The 15,243-nt window shown below is 38.0% G+C and overlaps 1 protein-coding gene across 6 annotated transcripts in view; it reads left to right on the top strand.

The window, feature by feature from the left end:
- Window positions 1-15,243, top strand: part of TMTC4 (transmembrane and tetratricopeptide repeat containing 4) — a 60,342-nt gene that overhangs the window by 29,080 nt on the left and 16,019 nt on the right. For 5 of the 6 annotated variants that reach the window (XM_017816657.1, XM_017816652.1, XM_017816654.1 and 2 more), the window contains exons 8-13: window positions 2,173-2,334; window positions 3,119-3,321; window positions 6,603-6,774; window positions 6,859-6,990; window positions 14,824-14,903; window positions 15,077-15,184. In XM_017816657.1, coding sequence (XP_017672146.1) covers window positions 2,173-2,334; window positions 3,119-3,321; window positions 6,603-6,774; window positions 6,859-6,990; window positions 14,824-14,903; window positions 15,077-15,184 — 857 coding nt within the window. The remainder of the gene's footprint in view (window positions 1-2,172; window positions 2,335-3,118; window positions 3,322-6,602; window positions 6,775-6,858; window positions 6,991-14,823; window positions 14,904-15,076; window positions 15,185-15,243) is intronic. The other variant, XM_017816653.1, reaches the window with a different exon arrangement.

The raw sequence follows: 15,243 nt of genomic DNA, 5'->3' as shown, positions 1-15,243 counted from the left end.
GTGACTTCTAAACAGTTCTGTCTTAGTGAAGAAAACATCAAATATGCCTTTTCCTTCTTTTGATAGAATTAATTAATTTTAGCTCCTGTTACCTATCCTGTTCTGCTGTTATCATGGAAGTGTATCTAAGATTCTTTTCTTTTGTTTTGTTGAAAGGCAGATCTTAAATGCTCCTACTTACAGATTCTTTTTTTTCTTCTCAGTTGAGACAGGTTTCAGTTTCATGCCAGATTTCAGTTAGCTCTAAATCAAAGAGGATACAAACACTTCTTCCACTTTCAAAATTCTGCCTACTAAGAGATTTTGTGTAAATTGTGAAATCCAGCCTTTAAGAAGTAGCATGTACTGTTAAATGAAATGAAGCCTGGGATAAGAGGTTTTGTGTAGTTAATCTGTTATAAGGCAGTTATAAATTTTCTCTATATGGTTTTTTTCATAGCACAATTTTATTCCAAAGGCCGTTTTAGAGGAAAACCATTCCTAAATCCTCATTGTTGTGACTTTGGATACTGAGATGTCCAAGTTGGAAGCAATCATTTGAGCACAAAGGCTAACTTATGTAAAATCAGAATTACAACTTGTTTATCCTTAGGCTTTCAGCTAAATATTTATGATGACACTGTGAAAGTATCTAGTATTTCAACTAGAAATACTAAAAATCCATCTGAATATTATTTTTAAATTTAACTTTTCCATCTCTTTAGAGAATAAATATCTTCAGCCAGGGCACTGCTGGATGTCTGTGCAGTAAGCCAACCTTTTTTTTTTTTTTAACTTCAGACATAGCTAATATTGATTGCCTAAAAAACTATGGTGGTCCTTGCTAAAGAGCATATTCCAATAAGAGGTAATAACAATTAGTTTGCCAGCTCCCGTCGAGGACATAGAACTGATCATATGTAACTATTAGGGCAGGTTTAAGAGGGAATGGAAGCCTATCAGATTAAGGAAGGCTAATACTTGAAATCACATGACTGTTTTTTTTAGGCTCCAGTCAACTCTTCCTTTTAAAATCCGCAGTTTACTTGTACTTTTAGAAAACAGAGTAGAAAAGAAAGAGGAGTGTACCAAATGATCTCTCATTTCAGAGAAGCACTCCATCTTCCATCTTCTGCTTCTCTGATGATTTGTTGAGGCTGCATAAAATAACTTCAGCCATCATGTTTCAGAGAGTTCTGAGGCAGCTGTACAGCACTGTAATATAGGGGGTCAGAGAGAAGCTATGTCCTTAACTTCCCATGTGAGTTACCATTCGCTACCTAGGTAGGGTGTTAAAAGCTTGGATTTGCATCTTACAGCTGTGGCGGGATACCATTATACTTACTTATGATTCTGTTTCCAGTGTCTACTGGTGAAGCTTGAAGAACCTCTACAGTGTACAGTGGTTTTCATTCCATTTACAAAAATTATATGTGTTATACTTCACAGAGGAAAAAATGTAAAAGTCTGTCAAATTTCGCTTCTATGCCATCACTTCTCGATGTTTAACGTGAATTGCCTTGTTTAGATCCTAAAGCGTGTATTACAAAGTGCGATCTAAATCAACTGAGTTAATGTAATGTAGATCAAATACAATTTTCTTGTTTGATCTTGGGTAATTTTACCTTGAACTAAATGATTTGAGCACCCGTCTGGCATTAGCTTTTTAATTGTTTTTGGTTGTGAAAATTTTAATTAAGTTTCTAATTCCTCCCAGTTTTTAACTATGCGGTTTTCTTGGTGTATGCATTTTGCCTCTGAAGAAACCTAAGTGCAGAAGAACTTTCTGTGACAAGCAGTCAACTGGATATAGCTATTTAAAACAAAGTTCACAGAGTAACCACTCTCCATTTGAGAAAGAAAAGATAGATGAATTTAATAGGCTGTGTACTAAAGGCTGTATTCTGCACAAATTCCCTCTCAGAAATTGCCACATAAAATTACATTAGCTATAGACTTACTGAGGATTTGTAGAGGAGAGACTTCTTGAACAGAGAAGTTTTTTTCTTGATTGGGAAGGAAATTAAAATGTTTGCAAAAAATATTTTGCAATAAAAATGTCAACTGTAATAGCAAAAATGCACAGGGATGGCATCTTCTTTCTGAGATAGAGTTAAAAAGGATGTGAATGTAGTGGGTAAGAGAACAAATAATGTTTCTATATGAGGTGGTTTTTTTCTTTCTTTCATATAGAATGCTGGGCAGTTAAGGAAGGGGCTACTTTTCAGGATAACTCTCCTGATGTCTGGAGGGGCCAGTATACTTTATATACGCTGGAGGATTATGGGCACAGGGCCACCGGCTTTCACTGAAGTAGACAACCCAGCTTCATTTGCAGACAGTCTGTTTGTGAGAGTAAGTTATGAAGTTGCTTTTTTTCTGGCCAGCTCAGAACATTTGTCTTTGTCATCAAATTGAGTTTTCTGTTCTTCAAAGAAACAATAAAGTAGGCAATCTTTAAGTTTCAAGATGTGCGATAAGTCACCTTCACTTGTGCTCCTGTGATGATTTTCTGCAATTTTTTTAATATACTTTTCTGCAATTTTTTAGTATACCTTTCATATTCTTTGCATTCAATTTAGCATGCACTGTACACATTGATGTACTTTTCCATTTACTCACTACTTTTGCTATGCATGCAAGAAGTTAGGTTTTGCTGATTTTCATCCCTTTTCCACATACTGTGCTTAAGTTTTCATCCATTCTTTTGCACTTGAAGAAAATAGCATTAAGTTCTAGTCTGATGTATTTAGAGTATGTCTTGGCTATATACCTCTGATGGCATTAAGGCTCTTTCTGAAGATGGAGAATGAAGGGTGAAGACAGTGGGTGATGTCTTTTTTGACGTTTTCTCCTGTGGGAGATTCTTTTTACACGTGGATATTGGCTGGGCAGCACAGAATTGCATTTCCCTGCTCTGAACAAGAGAGCCACCTAGCTATGTTTAAAAAAAAATTAATTTCACAGCTGTAAAGGAAATCTATATGTAAATAGTTGTAGTGTAACAGTATTTATGGCCTCTTTATTGTATAAGATATGTTTTGTGAAAAGGGAAATGAGAGAATAGAGAAGGACTAAAGTTGCCCTTCCCCCCCAAGTTTAGTATCAAGTAAATGTTTGTTTTCTTTTTGACTGACAGGCTATAAACTATAATTACTACTATTCGCTGAATGCATGGTTGCTGTTGTGTCCCTGGTGGCTATGTTTTGATTGGTCAATGGGCTGCATACCCCTCATTAAATCCGTCAGCGACTGGAGGATAATTGCACTAGCAGCACTTTGGTTCTGCCTAATTGGTCTGATATGCCAAGCTCTGTGCTCAGAAGACAGCCATAAGAGAAGGTAAGAGACAGTGATGAATTTTAAATGCCTGGCCAACTTGAGTACAGTATTATTTTGTTAAATCCACTAGTGATAATTTTAACAATTCAGTGGAACCAGTGTCTAGCAAATGCAGTTCAGATAAATATTTATAGCTGTCATTACAGTTTTATCCCAATTTGGGCCCATCACTGTATACCGACTAGTGGGAAACGGAGTTGGAGGAGGAGGCATGGATGGCTGCTCTATTTTTTCTCCTGAAATGGTATTTTGAGATCCTTAACACTGTAGGTGGTAAAAGGTAATATGTGCTCAAAACACAGTAGGAAATTATGTATGTTGTTAACCCTTACTTCTTACAAGTCATCATTTCCTTTAATCTTCTCCTAATAATGAGAGAGGAGATGCGCCTTTCAGTTCTTCAAAAATTTTCAACTTCTCAATCATAGAATGGTTTGAGTTGTAAGGGACCTTAAAGATCAGATAGCTCCAGTCCCCCTGCCATGGGCAGGGACACCTTCCATGAGATCAGGCTTCTCAAAGCCCCATCCATCCTGATGTTAAACACTTCCAGGGATGGGGCATCCACAACCTCTCTGGGCAACCTGTTCCAGTGCCCCATCGCCCTCACAGTGAAGAACTTCCTTAGATCTAATCTAAACCTACTCTCTTCCAGCTTAAAGCCATCAGCCCTTGTCCTAACACTACATGTCCTTTTGAAAAGTCCCTCTCCAGCTCTCTTTTAGCCCCCGTTAGATGCTGAAAGGCTGCTAGAATGTCTCCCTGGAACCTTCTCTTCTCCAGGATAAACAGCTCCAACTCTCTCAGCTTGTCCTCATAGGAGAGGTGCTCCAGCCCTCTGATCATCTCTGTGGCTCTCTTCTGTATTCACTCTAACAGGTCCATGTCCTCCTTATCTGGGGGACCCCAGAGCTGAATGCAGCACTCCAGGTGGGGTTTCACAAGAGCGAGTAGAGGGGCAGAATCACCTCCCTCAACCAACTGGTCCTGCTGCTTTTGATACAGACCAGAATATGATTGGCTTGTAGGCTACAAGTACACATTGCTGGGTTGCCTTCAGCCTCTCATCAACCAACACCCCAAAGTTGTTCTTCTCAGGACTACTCTCAATCCGTTTTCTATCCAGCCTGTCTTTGTGCTTGGGATTGCCCTGACCCAGGTGCAGGACCTTGCACTTGGACTTCATGAACTTCATGAGGTTTGGACTAGCCTACTTGTCAAGGTCCCTCTGGATGGCATCCGTTCCCTCCAGTGTGTCCTGCACACACAGCTTGGTGTCACCTGCAAACTTGCTGAAGGGTGCACTCTATCCCGCTGTCCATGTCACCAACAAAGATGGTAAACAGCATTGATAAAAATACCAACCCCTGAGGAACTCTACTTGTCCCTGGCTTCACTTGGATATTGAGCCACTGACTGCAACTCTTTGAGTCCGACCATCCATCCAATTCCTTATTCACCAAGTGGTCCATCCATCAAATCCGTGTCTGTCCAATTTAGAGACAAGGATGCCATGCGGAAGTGTCAAATGCTGTGCAAGAGTCCAGGTAGATGACACCAGTTGCTCTTCCCTTATCCACCAGTGCTGTAACCCCATTGTAGAAAGCCACAAAATTTGTTGGGCACAATTTGTCCTTAGTGAAGCCAGACTGGCTTTCACCTATCACCTCCTTATTTTCCATGTGCCTTAGCATAGTTTCCAGGAGGATCTGTTCCATGATCTTGCCAGGCACAGAGGCGATCTACTGACCTGTAGTTTCCCATCTCTGCATTTTTCCTTTTTTTAAAAAAATGGGGATTACGTTTCCCCTTTTCTAGTTAGTGGGAACTTCACCAGACCGTCATGACTCCTCAAATGTGATGGCTAGGGGCTTAGCACCACCTTAGCAACTTCATCCAACAGTTCCCTCAGGATCCGCAGATGCATCTTATCCCATGGACTTGTGCACCTTCAGGTTCCTTGGATGTTCTCGAACCTGATCTTTTCCTACAGCAGGCAGTTCTTCATTCTCCCAGTCCCTGCCTTTACCTTCTGTAACTCGAGCGGTGTCACTGGAGCACTTGCTGGTGAAGACCAAGGCAGAAAAGTTGTTGTACCTCAGCCTCCTCCGTGTCCTGGGTAACCAGGTTTTCCATTTTCTTCCAGAGAGGATCCACGTTTTCCACAGTCTTCCTTTTATCACCAACATAAGTCATTCTATTGTTCAGAATGCATTTTTTTTTCTTTTTCTTTTCTGTGGTTTTCTGTAATTTCATCTATTCCCTCTCATCCCCTCAAATGTTAACAGCCCACCTGCCTGCCTTTCTGCCATTCCCATAGTTATTTGCACAAATAAATCATTTTGGAGAGGGTTGGAATTCTTGCTAAAAGTGGTGTCATAGTTGCTAGTAAAAACACACTCACTAAGCCTATATTGCTAAACAGTTTGTAGTAAAAAGTAAAGACAAAAAGTATAGTGAAGGCCTAGGATGCTTGAGGATGAGAAAGGAGCAAGAGGGCACATCTACATTACAGTGTAGAGATTTGCTTGTAATAAATTAGAATAGAAAATTATCATGCCTGTGGCCTTTGTAAGAAATACCTGACCCAGACCTGAAGTTCTTATTCCCTTTTGTCAGGTCTGTAAAAGTGAGGTACTTAGTCTCATTTGTCAGAGCTCTCTACAGTCCATAAAGAGTTACCTGCTGTGCTAACTTCGATACCTAAAACAAGGAAGACAAACTGCCCTCAAAAAGTGTGTGTCTCTGCTGACTGGTAGAAAGACTATAGATTGCTAACTTTCAAGTGGTTAACCACAATGGTTTCTACTATTGATGTGTTTGTTAGGAAAGAAACTGGTCTCTCAATTGGATGCACACCTAGGTTTCTTTTTTAATAGTGATGTATGTTTTTTTCCATTACCGTCTTACTAGTTCCAAAAATAGACAGGTAGCTTTTACCATTACTTTTTCTGCTTGTGTATTTTAAATAGGAGTTATGTAAATAATGTGTAATGGGGCTATTTTCTGGCCCGGAAGCATGAATATTGCTTTTCTAGAAATTACAGCAACAATTTTAAAAGTGCCTGATGGAATGAAATGTCAAAACCTCACTGAAATTTAATCTGATCTTGTTAGTAGCTATCGAAGTCCGTGCTTGAATGCCCTGTTCCATGTGCACATCCTTCTACAATGTTTAAATAAAGTTTATTTGTTAAGTAGAAAAGGTATCTTTTGTTAAAAGAAAGGAAATCTTTTGTTAAGATTTGTGTTTAATTTGGGAATCTGTTTCTTGTTTGCAGAATCCTTACACTGGGACTTGGATTTCTTATTATCCCTTTTCTTCCTGCAAGTAATCTGTTCTTCCGAGTGGGATTTGTTATTGCAGAGAGAGTAATCTACCTCCCCAGTATTGGATATTGTATTCTCTTTACATATGGATTTAGTCTCTTGAGTAAGCAAGCCAAGAAAAAGGTACCATCAAAACAATCAGTAAAGTTGATTATGAAGTGCTTCAGTTGGAAGATTTGTTTTTTAACTTTCCTCTCTTTCCTTAAGAAAATTCTTGCTGTGGCAGTACTTGGAATCTTGTTGATAAATGTTATGCGCTGCACATTCCGCAGCAGTCAGTGGAGATCAGAAGAACAGCTTTTTAGGAGTGCACTGTCTGTGTGCCCTCTGAATGCTAAAGTAAGTCACTCGTGGACTTCTAACATTTTGTTTTTCTTTTTTTTTTAAGTGTTTTGAAATTTGGGGTCAAGGAGGTGTTATGCATAGTTAATATATTGTGCTACAGTGTTATTCACAGTCTTGCTTGGTGCAAGAGTGATATTGACGTGTCAGACACCTAAATTACAGTGGTAGCATACTCAAAAAACCAGACAGTGCAAATTACAATATTGTAATTCAGAACCTGGGGGTGGGAGTGGGGAGGTGAGGGAGGAGGGAGAATGCACTTCAGGAAAGGCATCCAGTTAAATTGGATCTACTGCTAATAAAACCTACGTAAAAGAATTTTGCATATAATTGCAAGTTATTGCAACAAAAACGTCAAAAAAAAGCTAAGTAAGTTGTAGCAATGTATTCAACTGAATAATGCCTATGCTGTTTTTAGAATCTTTTTTGTGTACCTTCCAGTGGTATATAAAGCCAGCACAGCTACGGGACAAAGCACCATCTCACCAGTGTAATCACAGGATGTGGGGGTAAAATCTTTGCTCCCACTTCTGCTCTTTTAAAGTGGCTGAATGGGCTAGAGTCTTCAGACATGGGCACTGAGGAAAACTGCATTTTTCCCTACAAGGCTTAGGGAGGGAACAAGTAAGATAGTGGGACTGGACAGGATGTTTCACTGAGCTGAACAGCAGTGTTCGGCATTGGAGACTGAATCCAGCCTGGAAACAGAGGTGACCCCCACAGCAGTCCTTTGGCAGCCAGGAGTGTGATCTGCTGGAGCGTACCACAGCCCCGATGCTGTCTGAATTTTAGCAGATGCTCTCTATGAAGAACCTGGGAATGGGAATGTGTAGCTTGTCAATAAAAATACATTGATGTTAAAAGATTAGATTTCTGTAATCTAAACTGGTATCTAGACAATACAGATCAAGACACAGACTTTAAAAAGGAACCTGTGAATGCTCAACTTTGCAAACAGAATGATAAATGTAGCATTTACTGGAATACAAATATGCAACAGTGAGCTGTAAAAAACATTTATGGCCAATATTTACAACATGGTGGTGTCTTTCAGTAATCTCAGATTTTAATACATAGGAAAAGAGCTATTGTATTTTATTGTGTGGCAGTGGTAGGCAACCATCTTCTTTTTAATGATGACCTCAGTATATCTTGTCTTCTGGATGACAAGCACATACTATAAATGGAGCAAATGCAATCTGTTTTCTTTGTGTGTAACTCCATCCATCTGCCATGGTAAGAGTGCTTTAGACAGATCTGTACTCTTTGCCTGTGCTCCAAGCTCCTTGGACTCAAGCCATGTCTGGCTGGGAAGCTGTGTAGCTGTGCTCCCACAGTACTGTGCTTGAGTCGATAAGCTGTGTGCAAGCTACTGAACTAATGCAGCTGGTTTAAAGCCAATGAATGTACAGGGAAAATGAGCTTGTGTTTGTCAACATTGGGCTCTGTAGACATGCCTGAGCTGTATTTCTGCTGGTGACAGCTCGTGCAAATGGTAAGCGTGGTGATGTGTTTGTAGGCTCACATTCCAATTTCACTGAAGGAGTAACTTTGAAATCACAGTACTAGGGAACTTTCCGAGGCAAGAATATTAGAGAGTACATGTGTGAAAGCCAATCTCTTGTTTTCTTTATGGCCTCAGCTGTATTTATTCAATTTTGACAAAGGTAAATGTAAAAATTGGAACTAGGTTCTGTTCTCATCTTCTGTTGTTGTCTTCGAAATTGCAGGCTTCCTTTAAAAATTACTCCACAGGACTTTCTTTCAGTGACCCATTTATTTCAGTGGGAGGCTGGTGAAGACCAAAGAATGGAACATATATAATAGCTTTTTCTTGTTGTTCTTGGAACATATTTAATATGTGTAATGTGGTCATGCTTTACTTTCTATTGTGTAGCGGGGTTTCAAAATCTCAACTTCTAACTAGCAACAAAAGCTAGTTTTGTGGTACAGCTCTTTTCAATTCCAAATTGTCTGTGTGAGAAGCATAGAGCAAACTTACCCTAATTCTAAATAACAAGTAATAACAGCACTGCCTTCTCTAATTTCAAGACTCATCTTCATTAAACATATCTTTAGATAGACATGAGGAAACGGCCTTAAAAGAGATTGTCTGGCATAGTAGTGAGTGAATCTGCTACCTTGAGTGATGATGCCCTTGGCTCAAGAGATGAAATTTAGGATCAACTTTAATAAATGTTGCCCAGTGATTTAAAAAATTATAGGAAATAATCAGGTACTGTAATGAAATCACAAAGATTTTGACACAATACAGATTTTTTAATGTTTTGAATATTTTAATTTTTTTTTAAATGTTACTTATTTAAGATATTTAAATATAGATATAAATGTATAGATTAGTTGCTTGCTTGTGGTATTTTAAGAGAGAGAAAGAAGTATGTTACCGATCTTGGCTAAACATGTCCAGGAGCACATCACACATTTGAACTTGCATAGCCCTGCACTTAGGTTGGTTTCAAAGGTCATTTAACTGAAACAGTATACTTTTTGAATATATTTGGTACTGTTTTCCTTAGCTGAACAGAAGGGGCCTGTATATTGATTCCACTTCCTCCTTTCATGTTTTTTCATACTGTATAGATTGATTTAATTCCTGGAGCTCAGTGATGATGCACACTGGTGTGAGTTAGAACCAGGTCTGTATTGTTTTTGCTAAAGCAAATTTTGTGAACAGTTAGAGAGGCTGTTTTCTCCTGATATTTGATTATATGTTACAGGCAGTTTATAAATATAGGGTATTTCAGCACTACAGACATAAAAGGCTCACTGGATCCAATTTGGCATCTTTTCATTTGATGTCATTATGTTGTGAGTTCATCCTGGAGTGCTTTGTTGAAGCACTGAAATATCTAGTTACAAACTGTGATAAAAGCATAAGTACTGTTTCACCATATCAGACTACTGGCTTGGATTTTATCTCCTTAGCTTTGGACATCTACATCTGAGTGAGTCAGTCAGGCTCGCTTTATAACTGAGGAGAAGAAACTGTTCCTTTTAGCATATGGTTCATCACCTTGGACTAAATGACTGACATAAGCCAGGACTGCATCCTAGATCTGTGTGTTTCTTTCCACTCAGGATAAAGGAAGTCCTGATAAATAGAACATATAGCCACCATTTTTCTTTTCCTAGATTTGAGATAACTGAATGTAAATGATTGTAAATTGTTGTTATTTTGTATGTAACATCTACATTCTCCTTGCTACTGGCTTTTCTTTAAAAGAGAGAAAATAATAAACATAATTTTTGGAAAGCCATTTCAGTAGCAACTTTTCAGCAATAATAAGCAAAAAAATTACAATACTCCCAACAGAAGGTTATTAACCGTCTGCCTTGAAATACTAGGATAAGTAACTTTGCACTTGATGCTTTATGCAAATGGCAATTACTAGAGATACAAGAGACTGGCTATACTAATACCGAAATAGTGCAGTAAGCATTTGTGAGATTGCTTCCTATACTTTCTTAAAACGTCTTGGAAAACCTCTTTGTTACAGAACAAGATTTAGTGCTGTCTAAGGATCTGATCTTTGTTCCTTAAGGAAGCTGATCTAGAGGGCATTTCCTTTGGATATTGAGATTTTTTTTTCAATGCTATATATCAAAACATTCCTCTTTTGAGGAATTTAACTTCAGTGCTCTGGGCTGTGTTTATAGGGGCTATTTGCAGTGTTTTGCCACCATTTTAGATATCAATTTTTGTGTATACAAGCACAGTCATGCAGAAGAACCTTTAGACAACATTAGCTGCACAAACAAGATGTCAATATCAAAAAGCTTTATTATTATTTGGAAAATACAATTTCAGTAGAAGAAAGAGAAGAGTGATGGCAGAAGCTGGCATTGAACAGAAGCATTTGCATGTTTCTGGAGAAATTTTGACATCTGTGCTTTGTTTCCATCCTCAGCAAATGTTCATATTTGCTGAAAAGGTGATTACAAGCACCTAGGTTGAGAGAATAAAACTGGTGATAATAGCAGTGCTCCAGCTGAGGGCATGTACCTCCCAGAAGATGATTTTACATTTTGATTTCCTCCTAAGCTGCTTTGAATAAAAACAAAACCAAAAAATCAGTTTGACAGTAATTTTATTTTTGTACAGGAAAATATAATTTTTCTCTCTCCTCCTCATTTAAATGTGTGTACACATTTAAGCATTTAAATAAGTGTTCAAGTACTATGTTTATCTAACATAGAATAATATAGAGTGATTTTTCTTTTTTGTACTGGCTTCTTAGGCTGATTGAGGTATTGCAAACAGACAAATACAGAGAGCCAATTCTTTGGCTGGGCTATGGTGCTGTGGTTATGTTAACTTAAACAACACCTGTCTGTTGAGATCAAGTAGGTTCTACCCTAGGGTACTTTTACCTGATTGGCCTGATTTCAGAGAATACCTTTGTTATGCATCCCTGAGAAATGCTCCTTTTAGGGCTATTACTGTAAAGTAATTGCCTGTTTAAGATTGATAAAGAAGCATCTGGGTATAATGTAATACGTCATTTCCAGTTAATATTTAATCATTTAATAATGAATTGCTATGCCTGCTCTTAAATGTTTAACCAGGAAAGGAAAATCCTCCCTTCCAGGCTGGCATGCACAATATCTGTCAGAGGCAGAAGAACCACACCTCTAGAGATGAAATTTAAAAAAACTCACTGGCCCCTCATTTTTGAAGACCAAATTCTTCCCACCCCAAGTGCTTCCCACAAAGCACTTGTGTCGCCTTGTTGTGCAGGGAGAGGTCATAGGAGAAGTAAAGGAGAGTTACAGTCTTGTGCTTAGCAGACGGCAGGTAGTTATTGCAGGCCTGGTTTGGGGGAGCTAAAGGCTGATCTTGGAATCTCTCTGTCATGGCCAGTGAAGTGAAAGACACAGCTGTATGGCAGAAGTCACATGCACCTCTCAAATGACTGTGTGTGCCTGGAAACCCTTTGCTGACTCTGTTCATAAGAGCGGCATGTTACTGCATATTTATAATCCATTGTAGAACTGGGTTTGTTATTGAATATTTATGGTAGGCTGGGGAGCTTTTTTTGTGTTTGGTTTAGTTTTTCTTCTCTTCCCTTCTTTAAGAGGAACTAAAGCTACCATTTCTCTTGAAGGGAAATTAGAAAACTTATATACAACAAGGAGCTCTTCATTTTCAGGGGTATTGTATAGAAACATCATTTCCTTTCACGCAGAAGCTGAGGACAAAAGAAATACACCATTGAAAATGCTAGTAGTTTATTTAAATAGTTGTGGTATCAGTTTTAATAGTCTTTTTAGTTCAGTTCACAAACATACATATGTGTTTAATATTTCATTTGATGTTTTGACTTAAGAGAATTGATATCTCTCATGTTTCTGCAGACTGCACAATTCTTTTTACATGAGAAAAATATTCTTGCTGCTACTACTTTTGAGATAAAAATGGGTATTAAGACATGTCGTGTTTAAAAAAAAAATGAGAAAAATAGAATCAGAAAGTGAAATGCTGTTTCCTAACATGAGACAGTTTACATGTGAAAGACTCTCAGGGGTTGGTGTATACCAAGATTTTTCTCATCTGCTCTGTCCCTGGTTTTCAGTCAAATTTCTTTCTTCAGTAATGCTTATGACTTTTGCAAAATGTGTTTAAAAAATTAACTTTTATAAAGCTTCTTAAAGAAAGAAATTGAATCAAGTTAAATGTAATTTTGTTTGCTGATATTGAAGTGTAAAGTCAGGTACTTTATGGGCTAATACGCATTATTCAGTTAAATCCTTAATTATTTCTTCTGTTTTGCCACAATGTATCTTTTATCTGGATAAAGTTTGAATATGTAAACTTCAGCATAGATAATCAGAGCAATCCAGTTTGCTAAGAATGTTATGGTGTTCTGAAAAATTTGTGGAAGAGATATACAAATAGAATTCAGTCCTAAGAAACATCTTTCAGGGTACTTCATTTTACTTTAATGACTCCTGGGAAAATGCTATTCCATCTTTTTGGGTTGTTTCACACCGTCAACTGATCTTTATGTTTGGTTATGTCTTGATATAAATGTACCATTCTGTTGCTTCTTTGCCATAGGCCTTGTCATATTTTTATGAATTTACCAGGATTTTTTTTTCTTGGAAGCTGTGCTAGAACTGCTTTTATGGGATGCTGAATTTGTGTGCTATTTTATATCCTACAGTGTGAGGAGCTGCCTCTGTGTATGCTTAGTAAGCTTTTTAACATCTTTGCTGTCCGTAAAACCAGTGAAAATACTTTCTCGCCCATTCGAAAAAGCGTGGAAAATGTTCTTAACTTTATTTGTTGATGGTATGTTACTGCAGAGTCACAATCATATAGAGATGAAATTCAACAATTAAATAGCATACCAACTAGGTTCAAACATAATTGTGTGTGCTGGATCAGTAGGTCCCAGATACTGTGCCAACTGCTATCAGGATTTTTCAGTTGATGGACACATCAGATAAAATCCTTTCTTTGAGTGTAGAAGGTGAATTAGAACTATCTCATCATCATCATCATCATGGCCAGTCTTCACGAACGAAGATTTAGGAAAGGTCTTTACCCTTCATGCCTGCACAGTGGATTTTTTAGGTGAGACCCAGTGTGCACTGAACTGAGCCCACCCTTTAATCCTAAGGTTCATCTGCCGGGGCCGAGCAAGCTTGGACGGTGGCAGCAAGGTCCTCAGGATGTAGGTTTGTTTAGAGTGACCTTCTCTTAGATGGATGGCCTTACAGGGCTGACGAGCTCCATCTGCCCAGGGAGGTCCCCTGACCGGGAATCAAACCCAGGCCGCAGCGGTGAGAGTGCTGCATCCTAACCACTAGACCACCGGGGGGCCCCCAGAACTATCTAAATGCATTACAAACCTATCTTTTTGGACTTCAATCTGAAGTTATTCCTGCATAGTATTTTTGAAAAGATTTAAATTAGATTTTTCAAAGTGTGGAAGAAATTGAAATGTGTGTTTGTTTTAAATGAAGTATATACAGTTTGATTTCAAATAGTAAGGTAGTCAATCTAAATGAGTCCTGATCTAGTTGCTGAGAAATCTCTTTTCAGGAATTAGTACTCACAGTGCTTTTCAACCAGATAATTAAGAAGATTTGTCTTGAGGTAGGATTTGAGATGTCTTCCAACTCAGATTTGTCCTGAAATTTATTTATTCCTATCTAGACCTTGCTGTAAGTTCAGATCTTCTTCCTTGCAGCCTGAAAGCTCTAGATCATTCCTTCAGTCTTTTAACAGACAAGGTCTTCAACATATTGCTGCACACATAATTTCAGAAATGGTCTTTGATACATTTTTATCCTAAGACAATTATTGTGTCTGTTATTTTTTGTTTGTTTTTGAAATATGGAACTTAGTTTTTCTGTGAATGTTGAGTTTCTTCTAGTTTATGCTATAATGAAAGCAAAGTGTAATCAACACTTACATTTCTGTTTCTTCTGCTATGATGGATTTGATTTGAGTCAGACCTTCTCTTACTTACCTGACAAATAAATGAAATTAAGAGCAGGAGGTCTCCATACAAAGTATCTTGTAGGAAGTGTGATGACCTCATTTATAAAACCAGGAAGTGAATAATCTTTCTTAATGGCTGTAACAGGCAAGCAGATTTATTACTTTATTCCTCAGATTTTGTCTTACTGTCTTCCTTGTATGCATTGTCCAGTCTTAAGTATCAACCTGCACCAAAAGCCAGCATTGAATGACGCAAGTGCTGACTGTTTCTATTTGGAGAAGGAATTTTTAGCTGCTTGGCTCCACAAAATATCTGACTGTATGGCATCTGGTAGAATGTCCATCTGTGTTTTCAGGTGCACTACAATGTTGGCAAAAACCTGGCTGACAAAGGAAATCAAAGTGCTGCAATCAAATACTACAGAGAAGCTGTAAGGTATTAGGAATTTTACTGCTTTAATGATCTGTCCTAAAACTACTTTCATGTTTAACATGAAGAAAATGCTTAGGTATTCATTTTCGTGTTCTGCAGCATTGCAGAGCTAGCAATTTGCATATATTAATACATGCCCCATACATAATAATCATCTCTTAAATTTTAAATTTTAGGTTGAATCCGAAATACGTACATGCCATGAACAACCTTGGAAATATTCTGAAAGAAAGAAATGAGCTCCACGAAGCAGAGGAGTTGCTGTCCTTAGCTGTACAAATACAGTATGTTTAGAACAATGCTAAGCAGTGTTTTGCACCAACTGAGCCAAAATAATACAATA

This window comes from Lepidothrix coronata, unplaced genomic scaffold (assembly GCF_001604755.1).
Source record: "Lepidothrix coronata isolate B3197 unplaced genomic scaffold, Lepidothrix_coronata-1.0 Scaffold57, whole genome shotgun sequence".
Classification (NCBI taxonomy): domain Eukaryota; kingdom Metazoa; phylum Chordata; class Aves; order Passeriformes; family Pipridae; genus Lepidothrix; species Lepidothrix coronata.
The sequence above is the reverse complement of the archived record's forward strand: the minus strand, read 5'-3'. Positions and strand labels throughout refer to the sequence as shown.